The 22,670-nt window shown below is 33.9% G+C and overlaps 1 protein-coding gene across 7 annotated transcripts in view; it reads left to right on the top strand.

Annotated features, from left to right (window-relative positions):
* TET1 (tet methylcytosine dioxygenase 1) overlaps positions 1 to 22,670 on the top strand; it is a 116,624-nt gene that overhangs the window by 80,211 nt on the left and 13,743 nt on the right. For 6 of the 7 annotated variants that reach the window (XM_010951678.3, XM_074374107.1, XM_010951677.3 and 3 more), the window contains 5 exons: positions 12,462 to 12,673; positions 15,333 to 15,483; positions 15,833 to 15,919; positions 18,708 to 18,797; positions 20,674 to 20,811. In XM_010951678.3, coding sequence (XP_010949980.2) covers positions 12,462 to 12,673; positions 15,333 to 15,483; positions 15,833 to 15,919; positions 18,708 to 18,797; positions 20,674 to 20,811 — 678 coding nt within the window. The remainder of the gene's footprint in view (positions 1 to 12,461; positions 12,674 to 15,332; positions 15,484 to 15,832; positions 15,920 to 18,707; positions 18,798 to 20,673; positions 20,812 to 22,670) is intronic. The other variant, XM_045514233.2, reaches the window with a different exon arrangement.

Below are 22,670 nucleotides of genomic sequence, written 5' to 3' on the forward strand. Positions count from 1 at the left end.
CAATGAATATGTACAAGTGAATGTTTTACTGCCTTCTTGGATCTGATGTGACCAGAATTTTGGGGTGAGGTGTAAACCAAAGTATCTGAAAGTTTTCAAAACATCTTGCCTGAATTTATACATTTATATAATCTTCAAAGACTTTTCTTTTTTGATTGCTTTGCTTCAATGTTCTGCCTAATATCTGCCTTGGTTGTCTTCAAGCTGTACCATGGTGCTGCTTATTTCTGTGCCCACATCAGGCACCTCTGTGTATTACCATGTCAGTGTAATAAAAGGGTAGTTGATGTTGTAGGCAACTTTTTTGGTGTCTGCAAAATATTGCTAATGTGAGGAAAATATTTTATACTTCAGTGATGAAAATTAGGCAAAAGCCAAGAAGTTGATGCTGTCAGTTGATGTTAAACTGACTTATATTTTTCCTGGGCTTTGCCCCTTTTTTGTTTAAACCACTTTTTTTTACTTAAGCCTGTTTTGACTGCTAATGTAGAATTAGAACTACTTTTATGTTAGCTTCCTTACTTATAGAGTTCATTTTTTTAAGGAAATTTTTTATTGAACTATAATGTACACAAAGAAAAGTACACAAATTATGAGTGTACAGCCCAGTGAAGTTTTATGAAGTAAAACCACCCAGATTAAGAATTATATTATCACCACCACCCAAGAATACCCCTCATGTACCTAGTCATCACCTCCTGCCTTCCCTAGGTTGAAGTTCATTTTATTATAATATATAGGGAGATTTAAATGATCTTAATGAATGAATTGGGGTTTTTTTGGGGGGGAGGGGGGTGACCACAATTATTTCGTGTTGAAAATTTGACCGTTCTTTGTCTCACATGATGATTGATAAACTCAAATGATGTCACTCTAGTAATATACCCAACACTTGATATAAATATTGTTTCTAGCTGTGATTCTAACCTAGTCCTTCTTTGGAGCTGATGTAGGACCCTAGTCTCCTTGGCATCTTTACAGCTAAGATTATATTACTAGGATCATTTTATTTGCTCTTTAAAAAAAAAAGCAATATAGTTTTATACTGTTTTTAATTTTTAAATTTAAATTGTTAAATCAGTGTGAAATCCAAGCATAAAATTAAAGTTCTCTGTTAAAATTAAATTTTAAAAACCTATTACTTTCAAATTTTAAAACCCATCCTAGTTTTATCCTCTGAGATAATGTTTAGCAATTTAGGGTATACCCAAACTTAGAGTTAAGATGTTAGGAATTGCAATTAAAAATGGTGGGCAACTGCTGAAGCATGTAACCAGAAGCATGACAGTCAATATAAGTTATGGTAAAACTGATGATTCTATAACTTCCTAAATTTCAAGAATGTTTGATTAAACAAACATAGGATTGTCTTCGAGCTGAAGCTACTCAAGAGATTTTGCTCCTCTTTGAACACTGAAATAGACTATACCCTTCAATTCTTCGTGGGTGGTTTGGATCCAGTATTAGAAATTATAAAGAAGGCATCAAAGAACTTGCTTAGTGTTTAAAAAAAAAAGGCTGAACAAGGATAGATTCTTCCCAGATTTTTGATTTATAATACTTGTATTAAGAATAAATCTTTTTCTTATTGTTGTTAAAAAGTATTAATAGAAGAAAACAGTAATTTACTGGTGGAATCCATTTTACACTGTTAACCTACTAAGTGAAAAATCAGTATCTTGACTAAATTTGCATTTTAACTAGTAAAGTTAGGTTTCTTTATATATTTATTAGCCCTTTGTATTTCTTCTATGAATTCACTCTTCATAACCTTTTTTTTTTAGTTTAGTTTTTACTTTTGTAAATAATTATACTTCTGTCATATACTTTGCCATTGTCTAATACTACATTTTCTTTTAGCTTTAGTGCTTGACTGTTAACTTGTACAGAAGCTTGAAATTCTTGGCATGTCAAACTTTTGTCACTTTCTCTGTGCCTTCAGAGGATTTTCATCTTGCCTTTCCCATCCTAATATTATAAAATTTGTGTCTCATGTTTTTATAATTTTATGTATTGATCTAATAGTTAATTTGAAATTTTTTTTGTTGATTTTTAAATTCCATTTCATTTTCCACATGTCCATTTTTGTTGACATTGTTCATTAACCCGTTAAGGTAGACCACTGCTAGGCTGGTACTGAATTTTTACCTATAGTTTTGAAGAAAAGTTTTAAATTCAAAGGACATTTTCCTCTCCTTTGTTTAAAAAAATCTTTTTCATATGAACTTTAGAAACAGGCTAAGTAAATGTAGAATGGGGAACAGATTGGTGGCTAGAATCAAAATCTTTTAATGTTTAATCTTCCATCTAGGAAGATTTAATTGAAATATTATTTACATGCACTTCCCTTAAGATAATCCTCACAGCTATGTTTAATTAAAACTTTAAATCAAACTTCTATTTGGTTATTGCTGGTATATACTAAAGCTGTTGAGTCTTCAGTATTTATAAGGAACTGCTTTTTTATGCTCTTTAAAAATCCAGTATATTTTTCTTTGATTCCCCTGAATCTTCTAGAAAGATTGTTACGTCTATAAAAAAAAAAGTATTCTGTTTATAATACCACTATTTTCTTTTTATTTTTTTAATCACAGTGTCTATTTGACCTAAATTCTCACCTTTTTTTCTAGTATGTATAACTAATAGTTTCAATGCGTTTGTATGTTCAAGTGTCCGCAGGTACCAGCACACACCATAGTAGTGATTCTGATCCAATAAACAAAATGCTGTGTTTCCAAAAGAACAATTATGAAGTCTAAGTAAGGGAAATTAGTGATTATACTGGGAAATAATTAAATGCCTATATACTATTCATCAACATTACAAATATTTTTTGTTTTATACAAGGCAAGAATGTACATACATCTAATGTTCTCCTCTAGTTTTTGGAGGCAGGGGAATTAAAAAGGTATTTCAATATTTTTTTCTCTTACCTGTATAAATATTCTAAGACTAGAAGCTGAGTTAGCTTGCTATAGTAGAAACTGCTCTAATCCTTTTTTCCCCCCACAACTTAAGCAATCATCAATATGCTAGTACTACTCCCCTATCACTTCCCTGCTTGAGAATGGCATATAGATGGAGCAGAAAGGTAACTGAGACTAACTTTTGCAGGTGAGGGTCCAGCAAGGACTTCGGGGAGGTGTTGACCCTTGAGCTACATCTTGAGAACAGAACAAGCATTATCTTCATGTCAGAGATCCCAGAAATAGAGCTAATATTATATAATAGATACAAATATATATATGTGTGTGTATATATAAATATATATATTTAATTAAGGAGTTATATAATCAGAGAAGCCATCTGGTGGGGATACAATTGGTGGAATTCTTCCTTAAATAACATTGTTGCCTTGTGGGCTTGTTTTCCAAAAATCTTAGAATTGCCTTTGTACTATCTTTTCTCTGGTGGCAAACGCTTTCTAGTCTTTTAAGGAAGGTCTCCTCTGTGAAGCCTTCCCACTTTCTCCAGAAAGAGTGTGGCTCTACTTTGTACTTTATTCATACAAACCTCTCACAAATGTCTTACATTTACCCCCCCAACAATATTTCAGTAGAAAAATGCATTGCTCATATTTTTCCCTTTAGTGAAAATGATGCTTTACATTCAATTTTGGGTTTGTATCATTTCACTTATGGTATTATTTTTCAGCATGTTTTGTTTAGACAAAATGACATCTTACTAACCTGACAGTATTTTGGACTTGGCTACTAATTGGTTTACTCAAGTTCATAGTTGCATTGATGTATTTCTGATTTTATCTAAAACAATATACATTGAATATTCATTGTTCCACAGATTGAGTTTAACCGAAAAGTGAGATTTTCCTTTACAAAGTTCCCCCATTTTTTATTCTTCAGATTGTACAAGGACTTACTCTTTACTCTTCTTAGATTGTTTCTGACAATGATTGTCCTGGAGCTTGTCCATTTCTGAGGGCCTTGAGTGCTTGCTTGTACTGGAAATACAATACACAATGTCCCAAAACTTTAGCCAGCACCATAGGAATACTTTTTAACTTAAAATTATTTTGAAATAATTTCACTTACTCAAAAGTTGCAAGAATAGAATTCCTGTATACTCTATATTATCATTTCCTAAATGTAACTTTTTACCATCTTTCCTTTGCTCTATCTTTATCTCTTCCACCTTCTCTCTTTTTTACCCCTCCCCATCTCTTTTTTCTGAGCCCCTTTATTTTTGGTGGAGGAGATAATTAGGTTTATTTATTTTAATGAAGGTATTAGAGATTGAACCCAGGACCTCTTGCATGCTAAGCATGCACTCTACCACTGAGCTATACCCTCCCCCTCAAGCCCTTTAACACTAATTTGTAAACATGATGCCCTTTACCCCTAAGTATATTGGTATGTTTTTCATTAAAACAAAGACATTGTCTTACATGACCTCAGGACAATTATCAATGCTGATACAATATTATCTAATCTTTAGGACTTACATCCAATAGTATCCTTTATGGAAAAAGAAAAAAAAATACTGTCCTGATTCAGAATCCAATCCAGGATCATTTGGTGATACTTAGTTGTCATTTATCACATCTTAAAGATTCAGACTTTACAATGAAATAAATTGTGATGAAATACCTAAGTGACTTAGACTTGTCATTCAGTTAAATAGTCTTTAGATAGTCATATTCTTCTCCCTTTTTTAAAAAATTACTGAGGTACAATTAACATAGAATAAAATATACTGCTATTAAGTAAACAGTTGGATCAGTTATGACAAATGGAGATGTAATCTGCTAATAGTAATGGGTTCTTGGGCTCTGCTTTCCATATATTTTACATACCTCATTTTAGAGTTCAGTGGAACTCATCACCTAATTGCTTTATTCCATTTCCATTGCACATTTTTACCCATGGATTTTGAAGTCTCTTCTGCGTAGAAGATTTCTCTTTAAATTGGGGCTCAAATTGGGCTCTTTTGAAACTTTTTGTTCATTATCAGCTACTTTTCAAAATTGAGAGCATAAAGTCTTCATTTCCTTCTCCAAATTGGGTTGCAGCAGTATTTTTTTTTTTTACCTGATGTTTGCTTTTGATGTTTATTTCTCTAGAAATTATAGGAGGAAGGTATAATTAGACGTCATTCTAATAGCTCCCCAGAACTTTTGTTCAAATGATTTTGATAATAAATTGAGTTAAAATAGCAGAATGTAGGATTTAAACATAGGAGAGAAATGCAGAAATATTAAGTGATAGCAATACAATGAATTTTTAATAGATATTATAATCAGCAAAGTTAACATTGAATACATTCCTTAATAAAACTGACATTTTCTGTTGTTGAAATCCTGCTTCAGTTTTCTCTGTGATACTGAGTTTTGGAGTGTAGTGGTCACAGGAATAAATATATTAAGTATGGGGATAATTTCTTAGAGCATGCCAATCTTCAATTACTGATCATTTTGTTTTAAGATGTTCTTTACTTTCTCAGTATCATCTCTAAATGTATGAGTGTCCATTCTTAACTTAATAGTACAGCATGTTAGAATAGCCAAAACATCTTGAGAAAGAAGAGCAAAGGTGGAAGACTGACTTCTTAATTTTAAAATGTATTACAGAGGATGGAGTAGGTCAGTGGTAGAGCACATGCTTAGCATGCACAATATCCTGGGTTCAATCCCCAGTACCTCCATTGAGAAATAAAATTTTTTAAAAAAAGTATTACAAAGCTATTGTAATCAAGAAAGTGTAATATTGACACAAGGCTAGACTCAGTTTGGCTCAGTGGAACTGAGTGTCAGAAAATAAACCCTCACATTTATGATCAATTGATTTTCAATACGAATTCCATGACTATTCCTTGGGAAAAGAATACTCTTTTCAACAAAAGGTGCTGGGACAACTGGATATCAACATACAAAAAAAATGAGTTGGATTCTTACCACAATGCATATGAAAATTAACTCAAAGTGGATCATCGATCCAAATGTCAGAGCTAAAACTACGAAATTGTTAGACACATAACTGTAGATCTGTGGGAACTTGGATTTTTTTCTTAAATAAAACATCAAAAGCACAAGGGGGGAAAAAGACAAATTGGCATTCATCAAAATTTTCAAATGACTATCAAGAAAGGTTACAGAAAAGTAAGAATGAGGGGAAGTATTTGTTAATCAAATATCTGATGAGGTTTGTGTATGGATTATAAAAATAACTCAGCTCAATAATAAAAGGACAATCAATAATAAAAAGACTTTGGTATCTGAGCCCAACTCTACTCAGTCACAGCAGGGAAAATGGGATAGGCGTAGAAGCAACTGCAAATGGTACCCTTGACCTCATATCCTCCAGGACACCCAGGTCTCCCACCCCAGGGCATCTGCCCTCCAGCCAGTTCCCTGAATACCCAGCGTGCAGGCGCCGATAGGGAGCAAGTTGCCAGTGACTTCAACATGGCTCAGATCCCCAGTAAGTGCAAATGGCCCTGTGGGCACACAGTCCTCCAGAGCACACACTGGGCAGCTCCACAGTCAGCACTATGCCTACAAGCCCCCAAGTACTTAACTTGTCCACAGAAGGCCCACCCTCTGGCTGACACAGCACGTCGGCCCACACCCACCCTCTCAAACGCAACCCCAGGCCCCACCCCCATCACTTGGCTTCTGTGTCCACGTCATCAGTGACCATCACCAAGGTACAGGAACTGGCTGCCAGAAAAGGACCAGCACCTACACCTCATATTAGCCTGGTCTCCAAGGTGGAGGCCTTATCCCTCAAGACTTGGCCAAACCAGAGAGGGGAGGGTATAGTGCAGTGGTAGAGTGTGCACTTAGCATGCACGAGGTCCTGGGTTCAATCCCCAGTACCTCAGTTGAAATGAATAAATAAATAAACCTAATTATCTCCCCCCTCAAAAAAAGAAACTTAAAAAAAAAAAAAAGACTTGGCCAAACCCTGCTGTATCCACCCTGGGTCAGTCAGGCCACAGACACTGGAGCAGGTCAATCCTGAAGCCACAGCTGGTAACGTTTCCACAGAGCCAACACTCGGGAGCTCAGAAGACTCAAGAAGCCAGCCAGAGATCCAAGCCTTGTAACCTGGTAGTATTCCACTTAGTCCCTTGCCCAGTCCTTGTCAACAAAAGTTTTCTCCTGGTAGTTCTCTTTCTCAGCATCAACCTCTTCATTGTAGCCTTGGCTCTGTTTGCTCTGAAAGGACTATGTACCAGTGGACTCTCTGATCAATGGAAGGTATGTCCATGAGGGAGGGAGGCTCCTGCACCCTCCAGCCAGGGATCTAGCCAAAGGTGCCTGCAGGCTCTCAGCCTCTGACCAAACCAAGTGCTCCCGAATTCATTTAGTGCAATTTAAGAGACATGCCAGGTGGTTATACATATTTAATTGCTGTCAGTTTAATTCCATGATCAGTAAAAAGTTGCTGTTTTTTCACATTTATTTTTATAACGATTACGTTGACAAGCAGGCAGTGATTCCGCCTGCCACCAGATGGGGCAGGCTTCTCCAACATCATTAGTCATCAAGAAATACTACTTCACACTAGAATGGACATAAGGAAAGGACAGACAGTAAAAAGTGTTGGCATGGATGTAGAGAAGTTGGAACCCTTGTCCATTCCTAGTGGGAATGTAAAATGATTCCTCCATTTTGGAAAATTCTGGTATTTCCTTAAAAGGATCACCATAATTACCATATGGCCAAGCAATTCCACTCCTAGGTATAAACCCAAGAGAAATGAAAATATATGTCTAAATAAAAACTTGTTACATGAATAGCAGCGTCATTTATAATAGGGTAGGTGACAACAATCCAAATGACAACCAATGAATTGATAAACATAAAGTGGTATATCCATGCAGTGGTGAGTAATGGTAGCTGAGAAAAGGTAGAAATGTGACATGACTGCTGTTGGGATTTCTTCGGGGGGAATGGAAGTGTCCTAAAATTATATCTGAATTTACTAATAACCATTGAATTGCATACATTAAAAGGGTGAATTTTAAGATATTTAAATTTAAATAAAGCAGATAAGAAGAAACAAGATAGTATTTACAAAAGCCATTTATTTAGAACAGTCTTCATTCCAACATTTTCAATTTGGGTATGTTTTTAGCACAATGACTATATGATGTTTCATAGGATATATCAATTGCATAACAGTATAAGAATAAATATTTTAAGATGACAGGACAGTAATCATGAACATTATTCACAGATGTTTGGATATACCACTTACTCAGAGCGAGTCTGTCATGTGGTTCCAGCTATATTGTTCCAGGTACAAAATAATGTGGTTCTTGCCAAAAGCTTTTAAATTTGGGATATTTGTATCATTTACATCTGTCCCTGAAATGTGAGTTTCTGTCTTATTATTAGTATAACATGTAGTTTTTGAAGTTTTCATAAAATATAACCACATTGGGATTTGTGGTTTTTAACCATTCATTCAACAAATATTTGATGAGAGTCTCCATGAGTCGAGTTCTGTGCTCAGGAGCCAAGTATGCAGTAATAAAGCAAAGAGATGTAAAATAGTGGCTAATATGTATTAGATCTTAGGTCTGTGCTACTACAGAAAGGTTAAGAAACTTGCTAAAATGTCCTGAGCCAATAAAGACTAAGCAGTTTCTGTTTTTTTTTGTTTTAAATTTAGGTTATTGTACACTTTTTATTTTACTGTAACTTAGGTACAGAAAACTTCAGAAATCCTAAGGTCGCAGAATTTTTCTGAAGTGTACACACTTTAAGTGTAACCAACATTCAGTATTACTTGCCCTTTCTTCCAGTCACTAGCCACTCCCTACAACTAACGACTCTCCTGCCTCCTAACATTATTGATTAATTTTGCCTGCTTTTAACTATATATAAATGCAGTCTTGCAGTATGTATTCTGCATCTGTCTTCTTTCTCACAGCATTATGATTGTGAGATTTAGCCATGTTGTTTGTAACTGTAGGTCATTCTCAAGCTCACTGCTCGTTAGTGTTCTATTATGAATAGTTAAATTTTACTGAGCCATTCTTCTGGTGATTAACATTTATTTGGGTTGTTATCAGTTTGGGGTAATTATGAATAGTTGTGTTGTCTTTGGGAAATACAAGGATACATTTCTGTTTTTTATATACCTAGAAATGTAATTGCTAAATTGTGGGGATATGCCTACATACCGCTTCGGCTGTTACTAATATACAGTTTTCCAAAGTGAGTATCTTTTTTTACATTCGCATGAGTAATGTATTAGTGTTCCAGGTGCTCTGCATTCTTACTAACACTTGACATTTTCTTTTTCATTTTAGACATTCCTGGGTGTATGGTGCTTTTTTTTTTTTTTTTGAGGTTTGTTTCCTCCTTTTTAAAATTGTGGTAAAATAACACAAAAATAATATAAAATTTACCACCTTAACCATTAAAATTTTTTTTTTCTTGGTGGGAGGGAGGTAGTTAGGTTTACTTGTTTATTTTTAGAGGAGGTGCTGGACCTTGTGTATGCTAAGCAGGCACTCTACTACTCGAGCTATACCCTCCCCTCCTCTAATCATTTTTTAAGTGTACATTTCAGTAATATTGTGTTTATTCATGTTATTGTGAAACAGATATCAGGAACATTTTTTCATTTGGCAAATCTGAAACTCCCTTAATTATATAACTCCCTATTTTCCTATCACCTAGCCCCTAATGCCATTCATTCTACTTTATGTTTCTGTGAATTTGACTACCTTAGATATCTCGTGTAAGTAAACTCATAAAGCGTTTGTCTTTTCATGACTGGCTTACTTAGCGTTATGTCCTCAAGTTTCATCCATGTTGTAGCATGTGACAAGATTGCCTTCCTTTTTAAGTCTGAATAATATTCCATTGTAGGCATATATCACATTGTTTATCCATTCATCTGTTCATGGACATTTGTGTTGCTTTCACCTTGTGACCTTTAAATAGCGATGCAATGAACATGGGTATCCAAATATGTGTTTCAGCCCTTACATTCAATTCTTTTGGATATATATTAGAAGTAAGATTGATGGGTCAAATGGTAGTTCTATTTTTAATTTTTGAGGAACTTCATACTGTTTTCAATGGCAGTTATACCATTTTATAACCACCAACATATGTAGTGCTTTTAATTTTTTTTTGTAACTTTACTAGATAACTAATAATGTGAGCATATTTTCATATCCTGATCATCTGTTTGGATATTCTCTTCTGTTGAGCTTATTTAATTTTATTTGGCCAATTTTCTGTTGTGTTTTTATTACTCATTTGCAGAAGTTCTTTACATATTTCAGAGAAGAATATTTTGTCAATTGTGTTGGAAATATGTCTTCCACTGTATTACTTGCCTTTATACTTTCTTAATCTTCTGTTGGCTAATGTTTCTTGAAAAGACTGCGTTTGGCATTGCACTGCATTGTCAACTGTGTCATAAGTCAGGTGACCCTATTTATATGGATCTCCTGCACTCTGTTTTATTCCACTGATCTCTTTATTTGTCATTTCACCAATGCTGGACTATATTACTTAGCTTAAGAGTAGATTTTGATATTAAATCACTTTCTCTGTCTTTGTTCCTTTTCTTGGTACTTCTTGGTCCTTTGCATTTCCATATAAACCTTACAGTAAGTTTGTTAATTTCCACCCAAAACAAAACCTTCTCTGATAGGGCTTTGATTGAGATTTTGCATCAAATCTCGAAATCAATTTGGGGGAGATTGACATCATTATAGTAACAACTATTCCATGAATGTGGTATCTCTTCATTTATTTGGTCTTCTCTAATTTCTTTCAATAATGTTTTTACAGTTTTCAGAAGTCTTACATGGGTTTAATACTTGTCTTACTCCATTTAGACTATGAGGAAATACTGGACTGGATGGCTTATAAAAAATAGACATTTTTCACAGTTCTGGGGTTTAGATCAGGGTGCCATCATGGTTGGTGGGGCCCTCCTCTCTTTGTATCTTCATACGGTTAAAGGGGTGAGTTAGCTCTGTGGGGTCTACTTTAAAGAAACACTCTGCTCATGAGGCCTTCCCCCTCATGACCTAATCACCTCCCAAAGACCCCACCCACCTATTAATATCGTTTTTGGGATTTAGGATTTAAAATAGGATTTTTGGGTGATATAGATATACATGTTGTAACAATAATTAAAGCAGCTTACTGAACCTAGATCTCCTTAATTTTCTAGTACTCACTGAAGGAAATTTGGAAAATCTGGAAAAAGCACACACACAATAGCATTTTAGCATTTCCCATATAAAGACTGGATCATGATAACTTAATTGTTGGTTTAACAACATGAAAATTATCTGATGTAATTTTGTTTGATACAATATCATTTTACATTTGAGCATATTTGAAAGCAAATGTATTCTTATTTGGCTGTAAAAGGACATACAAATATAGAAAAAAATTTTAATATAAATAATTGTGTTTAGGGGGAAGGTCCTAAAGCCAACTCTACTCAAGGGATGCCTGGGTAGCAATGATTGTTAACCATCTGGAGTGACAGAAGAAAGTGATATTGGGTAACTAACATCTTAAGAAGTTTCATCTCAAGTTTTTGTAATATTATTTTAGCAACAAAAATGGAATTTTTTGTTATTGGGTGCCCCATTCTGGTCACAAGGGTGAGCAGTTTTATCATTTACTGATTGTGTACAGTTAAGTGTCTCTGCTCTGTAAATTTGTGACATGTGGAGGGAGTTTTAAACATAGTTGGATGATTTTACATGGTGTCAACATTTTAATGTAATCTTTTACGATAAACAGTAGGACCACTGGACAATATTTTAAATATTTTGGAAGCCTTTTTAAGCAACCCATTGGTATGATGCAGTGTAAGATAAATGGATAAATATTCAAAGTGAATTGTTATAATTTGCATTCACCATGTCAGCTGGACCACGTTAATCTTATGATAAGATGGGTATGATAAATCTTTGTGGTAGGATGGAAAAATCACAAGAACTGCAGGAATATTGCTATATATATATATTAATTATTCTATATGGTAAAACCATTCACCCATGGAAAAGCTCCATAACTTTTTTCAGATACTGAATTTCAGTGCTCAAGTTTATTTGTAATGTTAGGAATCCCTGGCTCTCCCCGTTTAGGTAGATTTGTCCTGTTGTGGCAATAATGGAGGAGCAGAGCAGTTAATTAGGCTCTTTTCCATGGGATCCTCTGTTGTCTGTTTTGCAATACTGGATCAACAGTGAAATAAAACACAGACTGTTTCCACAGATTTCTGTTCTGCCTGTTGTTTGTCAGTCAAGTAACCTTGGATACCTTTGATGAGTTGTGTGGAGGCAGCTAGTCTGACAACTGAAGGTCCTATAGGCTTCAACCCTTTGAGAAATAGTAATTTTTTTAAAAACTAAAATGCAATGATACAGACTTTTAAAAGCAATAGCCACTGCATTTGACTTTAGGTTTCTTATTTTCCATAAATGAATGCATTCTGCTTTTGCAGGTTTTGAGAAGAAGCAGCGACGAGGAGAAAGTTCTTTGCCTCGTCCGACAGCGTACAGGCCACCACTGTCCAACAGCCGTGATGGTGGTGCTCATCATGGTATGGGACGGCATCCCTCTCCCGATGGCTGACAGATTGTACTCTGAGCTTACCGGTAATCTGAAGTCGTACAATGGTCATCCCACAGACCGAAGATGCACTCTCAATGAAAGGTAATCAAATCTGTTTTGTACTGCTTTGCCATTCACATGTTATTATAGAATATTAAATTAACTGCCAACTACGGATATTAGATGGGAGAACAGAATTTTAGGTATTGTGCAACTAAAAAGAGTGAACATTTCTTTAGAAAGAGACTTGGTTTCACAGTGAGTTAAGACCATTTTAGGTTATTCTCCTTTAGAATATTCTTTTCTTCCCACCTTGATATCTGATTCTTCTCACTAGAGTCTGGAGGAGAGGGATTTTTCCATAAAGGAACAGCTCCTCCATAAGGAATTGTTCTATTTTGCATTTCCTCTAGCAATGGAAGAGAATATTTGTTTTCCTACAGTTTTCAAATGAATATGTTGTCAAGCTTGAGTCTTCGCCCATTTAATAGTGGATAAATGGCATCAATTTACTTTAATTTGCATTTTTCATATTATAAGAGTTTTTTTCATATTGTTTAGAGCATTTGCCCGTTTTTGTGTTTTTTGGTCAGCCATCTGTTAATTATTCTAGCCCATATTTCTAAAGGATTGTTCATTTTTTTCTCTATTTTTACATATTGGGGCTATTAACCCTTTGTGATATAATTTCTAAATGCTTTTGCCACCTTGATGTTTATCTTTTTACTTTTGCTGCATCATATTTTGCAAAGGTTTTCTTTTAATGTGATTTATTATATCTATCTTTGCCTTTATTTATGTCTGAATTTTGAGTGATATTTAAGAACATTTTTCTCATGTACAGGTTATAGAAAAACTCATCCATTTTTCTTTTATTATTTGTTGAATGGTGAATTTTTAAAACATAAATCTCTGAGGCATTTAAAATTTATGCTGAGCAGAAGAGAGAAGAGGAAATCCATTTATGCTTTTTTCCATTTATCCTGACACTACTTATTAAAGAGTACTTCTTTTCCCCTTGCTTTGAAATACTACTTTATACAAAAATTACATATGCAGTGGAGTCCTCTCTTGTATATGAATTCTGTATCACTGTCTTGTCTTTTTAGGTATTAGTACCCCATTTTTTAATTATAGGGTCATAATAATATATTTCAGTATTTGGAAAAGCTAGCTCACCATTCTTGCTCTTTTTCAAAGCTTTCTTTGTTATTCTTTTACTTTTGTGCTTTCAAATGAACTTTATAATCAGTTTTTCTAGTTTTAAGATAAATTTAGTGATATTGTTAATGGGATTGCATTAAATTAACTCAGAATGAGCTGACATCATTATGATATTGAACCTTCCCTTCCGCATAACATGATTTTTCTTTCCATTTGTTCAGTTTTACTTTCGTATTCTTCAAGACTGTTTTGTGTATTTTTCCTCATAGGTCTCACTCTCTTTTTTTTCAAAAGAAGTATCATTATACAAAATATAAGCAAAATATTTCATCTCCTCTCTAACCTCCACACGAGACTTTTTTTTAATATTTTATTTTTATTGGTTTTTGTTTGGGGGAGTAGATAACTCAGTTTATTTATTTACTTTTTTTTACTTTTACTTATTTATTTTAACAGAGGTACTGGGGATTGAACCCAGGACCTTGTGCATGCTAGGCATGCACTTTTTTTTTTTTTTTTTTTTTTGGCATGCACTTTTTTTTTACAGCTGAGCTATACCCACCCCCCCCAAGATTATTTGTATGCCTTCCAGAGCATTCCTTTGTTCTTAAAATCAATGTTTCATCACATTTTTATTATCTTTCTAATGTCAACAAGTATATATACATCATTTTAAAATGTCTAATTATTTTGTTATGTTGATGTACAATAATAAAGTATATACATGTATTGTCTTTTTTATTTTTCCCAAGAATCCATAAAATAAGTTCTATTGTATTTCACTCAATATATATCCAGCATATCACTGTTTTTTGAAATTTATACTTACAGAAATGATGCAAAATACTTCGGTGAATTCTTAAATATCCTTACTTAGATTCCCCTATTGTTAACAGCTATTACATTTACAATTATACACATGGTCACACATACACACAAATGTACGTGTTATTATCATTATTGATTTTCTATATTTTCTTTCTGGGTTATTTGTGAGATAATTGCAAACTTTATGACTTTTTCCCCTAAGTAATAGCTCCCAGAGTATTTTCTAAGAATGAAGTCATTCTCTTACATAACCAGTTTAATAATCAAAACCAGGAAATTTAACGTTAATAGAATGCTATTCTCTAACCCACTGTTCATTTGCAAATATCATTTATTTCCCAATAATATACCTCATAGGTTACCTCCACACACACTTGATGAATTGAGTTCTTTTACCTTTTGGTCTCTTAATTCTTTTATCTTAGTCAGTCTGTCTTTGTCTTTCATTGCATTGACTTTTTTTGAAATGGACAGGCTCATTTTGTAGACTGTTGCTCAATTTTGGTTAGTCTAATTGTTTCTCCCTGATTCAATTCAACTCAGGAATTTTACTGGCAAGAATACTACAGTCAAGTCACAGTAATAGGGTTTAAGTCAATTTGTTCCATTATTGGTGTTGTTGACTTTGAGGTCTTGGAGCCAATAGTTAAACTACATTTTTCTCTCCTTCCTATTCATTATTTCAACAACATAAATAAATGGCTAATTTTTCTACTTGTTTGGCAGCTTTAATTTATCAGCTCATTCCCTTGCAATTACCATCTTACAGTCGTACCTGCACATGTCAAGGAACTGATCCGGAGACTTGCGGAGCTTCCTTCTCTTTTGGCTGTTCATGGAGTATGTATTACAATGGCTGCAAATTTGGTAGAAGCCCAAGTCCTAGAAGATTTAGAATTGATCCAAGTTCTCCCTTACACGTAAGTGTCCTTTTTACTTAACGAATTTCACAATGAATGTCTAAGTAATTTCCTTTAAAATTTTTTTAAATTGTAAAAAAAATTAAATATTAAAAAATAGTGACAAACTAGTAACTATATATATAGATATATATATATATGTAAATAGTTTAAAATTCTAAATAATGTAGGTAAAGTCTTCAACTATCAACCCAAATTCCAATTGTCCCTGGCTCTTTCCTCCTCCTCCCCTAACCCCAAAGAGAATCATTGTTAAAAGAACCTAGAATTTTATCCCTAGCCAAAGTAGGAGGAATAAATAAAGCAATTTGCCAACATTTCAAAGACTCAGAAAGTTTACTACCCACAGCACTACTATGAAAGAATTACTAAAGGACGTAATCCAGAAAGAAGATATATGAAACCGGAACCAATCTGTCCGGAACACGAGGCCATGGTGAGCAAAGAAATTAGTCAACCTTACTGTTAAGTTTAAATAAGTTGAATACTTACATTTTTTAATTGAAATAACAACCTATAAGTATAATTCCATACTCATATCAATTCAGGGGTGGGTAGGCAGTGGGAGGGGGTGGGGCACCTACAGGAACTAAGTGCGGTAATGTTTTATGCTTTGTTTGGATTGGGGAGGATTTAGATACTGATTAACTCCAAGATCAGTGTTTTTCAAACTTTGTGCTGTGACCAAGAGTAAAAAACATTTTATATTATAAACAACTACACAGATATACATATATATTGAAGTAAATAAATAAAACTATCACAAAACAATACTTAGCCTTATTATATGTAATAAAGATAATATTAAAACATTCAAAGTTAATATTATATACGGTTATTGCTAAGAATCACTATGATGCAGTAAAATATATTTTATAAAATTTCATTTCTTTTTTAAATGCTAGTTGTGACCTACTAAACTGATTTCATGGCCCACTAATGAGTCATGACCCACAGTTTGGAAAACACTGCTCTAGATATTGTAAGTGAAACATATTGGAGAAAGTGTATGTTTAAAATTTTTTTAAATGTATAGAAATTGAATTTATAACTTTTGAACTAGTTGTGGAAAAAAAATCTTTAAAAAGAAAAAAATCCATTCATAAATCAGCAAAGGTAGTTTAAAAATCATTAGGTTACAGAATAATTAGAAAACAAAATAAAACAGTAGGAATTAATCCAACTACATCTGTAATACAATGAATATAACATCTTTTGGAAAGCTCAGAATAAATAGACAATAATCCCTTTAAAGAGGTAATCAAAATTATGTAGTATTTAGTATTTTCTAGAGTTCTGATCTATTGCAATAAAACAAAGAGATGACTCTAAAGAGAGTTCTTTTGCAGATAAAGTACCTGAGAAGAAATCTAACAAGGCATTTATCAGACCTTTAGGGAGAAAACTAAACTATAAAAATTTAGTAAGGGACATACAAAATACCTGAAGGTCAGAACACTTGATAATGAGATGTCAATTCTCCCATAAAATCAACCAGTTTGTTTTCTTTCAAAAAAAACTATGCAATGAAGCTGTTAGTATACAGAAATAATAATACTACATGACGGTTAAATGTTTATTCTAGAATAATAGAACTGTTATATAATTCATGTGAGATTAGTTTTTGTTTGTGGTTATTGTTAACAGTGAGTAACATTTATGTAGTGTTTACAATACAGGAAGAAGCATTGCTCATTTCAGGAACTGACAAAAGGCCAGTCTGAAGCTCAGCAGGCAAGGGAGAGTGAGGTGCATCAGCAGCCTTGTAAGACAAGTCAAGAATTTTGGAAGATCATTAAAGGATTTTAAGGCAGAGAGTGATCTAATTACACTTGCTCTTTTTTTTTTTTTTAAAGAAATCTCTCTGGTTGCTCTGTGAATTGGAGTTGGCCAAGAGTTTTTTTGGCCACAATTATCCCACTCACTATTTCAAGTGTTAAAATACACAGTAAAATCTTTTTAATAGGTATTTAATTCATAATTCTGATGCTTTCCCCAAATAAATGGAATAATTAATGTCTGAATATAGCTAGGAAGTGTTTTTAAAATAGGGTTTTGACTTCCCTGACTATATTTATTGTTACATTAAGTAACAGATACATTAAGTAGGCAGATGAATGGAACAATCCAGATATAGACCCTATATATATGAATTTCTTTTTCAATGAAAGCACCAACATAAATGTAAGAAACCAAAAGGATTATCACTGATACTCTACAGTTGCCAAAACTGAGGCTTGTAAAAAGCAGTCAAGAATTAACCTCCCACGTGTACATTGCTGTGTGGCTTTGGCTTCTATAATAGTCTGCTGCATACCAGTAGTGAACTGATCCACACGAAAGTTTTCCTTCTGAGTTCTTAGCATCCACCAAATCTCCAATAAGGCAGAAGCCTTCAAACCTTAAGTCCCTCCTTCAGCCTTGCTGTCAGTTCTCATTTGCCTTCCCTTGATGTGACTGTTCGTTGATTTAGTATATAATCATCTCTGAAAAACTATCACAGTGGTCTTCCAGCCATTGTTGCCAAAGGCTCCTTTCTCTGCTTCGTACCTCATACTGCCATCAGTGACATTTTTGATACTCTTGTCACGACAGTTTTACTTTGAAAAAGTCAGTGTTTCTACTGTCATTAGAATCCAGATTCTTGATATGGTTTTATGGCTTCTCCATAATTCCATTAGATCTTCCTCAATTTGTAGCCAATATGTAGTAAACACTGGTTTCAGACAACCCATTGCCTACTTATTGTATTTAAAGCTCTTAGCACAGGCTCTGATACAAAGTATGTACCTTATGTGTGTTGCTCTCCCATCTGTTATAGAAACTTGCACTGTGTCAGGATTCTCCCATAGCTCCCCTTGCTAGCAGGGAAGTTGTCTTGATTTACTTCAAGTGCTCTGTACTGTCGAATAAATATAAAATATAGTTCTCATTTTTAGCAATATGAGCAGTTTTGCAACTTACCTCTAACACCATTTAAATTTCTCATTAGCTGGTAACATAGAATTTTAATTTTAAAAGACTAAATTCAAGCATGACAATAATAGTTTAGATTTTTACAAAAAAAACCATTATTTTCTACGGTAGCTCATTTATCAGGGTAAGTATGAATTTTGCATCAACCACACACCAGCAATGATGTATATAGTTCATTTTCATATCTTATATAAATTCATAATTCATGTTACTATGAAACAACTTTTTTGGACTGTCTTTTCCTATAGGAGAAAAATCTTGAAGATAATTTACAGAGTTTGGCTACAGAATTAGCTCCAATTTATAAGCAGTATGCTCCGGTTGCTTACCACAACCAGGTATGTTTTGGGACCTTACACAGCACTCTTAAACATGGTTGAAATTTATTGCTAGACAAAATTATTATTGATAGAAATTTTTTTTCACATTTGAATTTCAGTGTAGATCTATTTTCATCAGATAGGTTTAAAAAATTATCTACTCTTATTTAATAAGTTTTCCTATTATGATAATTGAATTAAATTCCCAAAGTGATAAAATTATGATTGTTTCTAGAAATAACTTATAAAGGCAGATGTACGTGATAGATATAACACATGAAAATTAAGCAATGTATTATAGCATATCAACAGAACAGATGACAAAGACCACTTGTCCCGATAGATGCGGAAAAGGCACTTGACAAAATTCAGCCCTCTTTCATAATTAAGGGAAACACCGAACAAACTAGCAATAGAAGGGGATTGGATCAACATCATAATGATGAACGATTAAAAGCTTTTTGCCTAATGACAAGACAAGAATGTCTACTCTCACCACCTCTATTAAATACTTTATTGGAGGTTCTAGTCAGGGTAACTAGGCAAGTAAATGAAATCCAGATTAAAAGAAGAGATGAAATAATCTCTACCAGCTGATGGCTTGATAATGTATGTGGAAATTGCATATCTGCACTCCCCCATCCCGCCCACAAAGCACACACAAAAATCTATTATAGCTAATAAGTGAGTTCAGCAAGGTTTCAGGATACGCAATCAATATGCAAAAATCGTTGTATTTCTATACATTAGCAATAGACAATCCAGAAATGAAATTAAGAAAAAAATAGGTCATCAAAATGTAAAAATTTTGTGTTTCAAAGACATCATTAAGAAAGTGGATGGAGGGGGAGGGTATAGCTCAAGTGGTAGAGTGCATGCTTAGCATGCATGAGGTCCTGGGTTCAATCCCCAGTACCTCCTCCAAATATAAATAAATAAATAAACCTAATCACTCCTCCCTCATAAAACAAACAAACAAAAAAAGAAAGTAAATGGGTGGTGAGATAAATGGGGAGATGTTGCTCAAGGTGTACAAACTCCCAGGTATAAGATCAGTAAGACCTGGGGATCTGATGCACAGCTTGGCTATAATCAAAGAGATCTTAAGTGTTGTAGCTGCACACACAAAATAATCATAATTATGTGAATAGATTCTGATGTTAACTAACCTTAATGTGTTAATCATTTTGTAATACATACATGTATGTAATCATCACACTGTACAACTTCAGCTTAAATACGTCATGTTAGTAGTATCTCAATAAAACTGGGGTAAAGGGAACACATTTTTTAAAGAAAGTAAAAAGATAGCAACAGATTGGGAGAAAATAACTGCAAATCAAATATCAGACAGAGTTGAAAATAAGTGTAAATACTTTACTTTAAACATAACCAGGGTTCCATATTTCAAAAATATTTTATAAAAAATTAAAATATTTATTTGTACTGTCATGACTAACATGCTGTTAAATTCCAACGTTTCCTTTTAAAAAGAGTTATAAATTTCCCTTCTATACTGGTTCGTCAATATAAATGTCCATTTACTTTTTATAGACGTTGAAAACTGCATACTTGATTAATGTACTATATTAGTCTTTCCTCCTATTGAAATAGTTTAGGCTACTCTACTTCTTTATCCACCTCCAGCAGGTATTAAGGTCCTCACCCTGCCTTCAGTCAGTCAGTGATTGTCATTTTAGTCCACATAGTCTCAAATTCTTTACCCTGAATATTATTAAACATTCACTGCTATAATATACTGTGGTGTCAGAAGTCTCTGAAATTACAAAACGTAACTAACTTAGGAACTTTGTCAAAAAGTGACTTCTTATTCTTTACTGAAGGTGATTCTTTCTGTCTCTTAAAACTGTGGGTCATACTTTTATTTTTTCAGGTGGCATATGAACATGTTGCCCGAGAATGTCGGCTTGGCAGCAAAGATGGTCGTCCTTTCTCTGGGGTCACTGCTTGCCTAGACTTCTGTGCCCACCCCCACAGGGACATTCATAACATGAATAATGGAAGTACAGTGGTATGTACCTGAGTGGCTCTTGATATTAAAAGTTCCATCGCTCTATACTTCGGCTGAGATCCTTAAAGATAATTATTATAACAAATCAGATTTTATGTTCTGTTCCACTTGGTGTGTTTATCACTAGTATTTATTTAAGTTATTATCGAAGCACTTCCAAAAAGTTACAGAACCAGCCTTAAATATTTTGATGAAAGTCTTGCGTTATTTCATTGCAGTAGGTTTTCTGGGAGGTAGTGGTACATCATTATTCAAAGCAACCATTTTGTGCTATCAAACTGGTAGGTAGGAAGTTAAGCAACTTAATGTTTCTTTCCTGCCATCTATACTTCAGGATTTTTGTGAAGGAACTGTGCCAAATTTATTTTTATATGTATTGGTTTTTAATGGCAGTAGATGTAAAATTATATTAATATTTTAAAATTAGCAGAAATAATTGTGCTTAGGTGCATATGCTATGTTTATTGCCATGAAAAGAATCACATGCCCATAGGATGAAGTCAATCAAGAGATACTCAAATTAGGGAGAAGACCCTGGAAAAAATCATGCAATAGTCCTTTTATAAGGGAACTGAGTTTGCCTCAAGTAGTTTTCTTCTTACTTAGTAAAACAGAGATTAATAGAGAGTGATTGCCTCCATTTCTGCACTACACCAGTTGGTTGGCCCCACATGAGACAGACTGTTACAGTTTGATTGGAGGTGTACAATCTGTTTCATTCAAAGGCAGCCTTCCTTGTTTGATCAGTGAGATCTGTCAGTAATAGATTGAGGGGCCAAAATATCTTTTTTGCCTATAATACTCTTTCACTGATGTTGACTTTGGTCTCTGAGACCAATGTTATTTGCACGTGTTGAAATTTTGTAAATCCACCCAGGTGAATCTTAGCCAAGGAGTGATTCAACATCATGTTGAACTAGTACATTTTACCTGAGATCCCTCACTATAGAATATTAGGGATCAGGCTGGATTAGGTTCAAAGTTTAACTCATTTTTTGTTCCCTTTCTCTTGTGTTTCTCTTATGTATTATTCAGTGCTTGTTTTTCTCACTGCTCTCATTTCTCATGCAGTGAGGTTCGTACCTAGAACTTGGTGTGACACCAAATTTCCCCATCTCTGAAAACCTGAACTTCTGAAATTCTACTGCCAGCTCTCCTTCCACCCTGTTTCCCTAGCCTTTGTAATCATGCTCATTCCTAGTCCTTGTTCCCTTCTTAGTCTCTCTGTGAATAAAGAAATTGAATGAAGAAAACATTTGTGGGCAAAAGATTCTAATTTTTAACATAACTATTTAAAAATTATTAATAAATTACACCCAAAAAAGTTCAATGTTTCAAGTCTTGCTGGTAAATGTGACTATAGATACTGAGAAAATAGTGTGATTTTAAAAACCTTTAGCTTACTTTACCCTCTGTGTTCATCAAATTCTATCAGCCTTGAGAAATCAAATCTGGGTATTTTATTTATTTCTAGTCTTAGAACACTCTGCAGTCTTAGAAGGAGATCATAGCTCTTGGATAAATGCTTTTTATTGAAACCATTGGATATATTTTTAATGGATCTTTAAAGACATTTGAAAATTAATTATCATTCCTAAGGAAAAGGCTGAGACAGGTTATATTCACGCCAGAAGTTTCCTAAGAAGCCCTGTTTCACATCCAAGAGAAAGACAGGCTAACTTAGTGATGTGCTGCTAACTGGAATAGCAGCCAAATGGAGTAGGAGGAAACTTACTGAAATAAAACATTTTAGTTAACTTTTTTAAGTATTAGAACATAAGTCCTGGTAGAAAGAGAAATCTCTTGTGCTTCTTCTCTTGCTTTATTAATATCTGTCAACTTATTTAGTGAAAAAAAAA

Source organism: Camelus bactrianus, chromosome 11 (assembly GCF_048773025.1).
Source record: "Camelus bactrianus isolate YW-2024 breed Bactrian camel chromosome 11, ASM4877302v1, whole genome shotgun sequence".
Lineage (NCBI taxonomy): Eukaryota > Metazoa > Chordata > Mammalia > Artiodactyla > Camelidae > Camelus > Camelus bactrianus.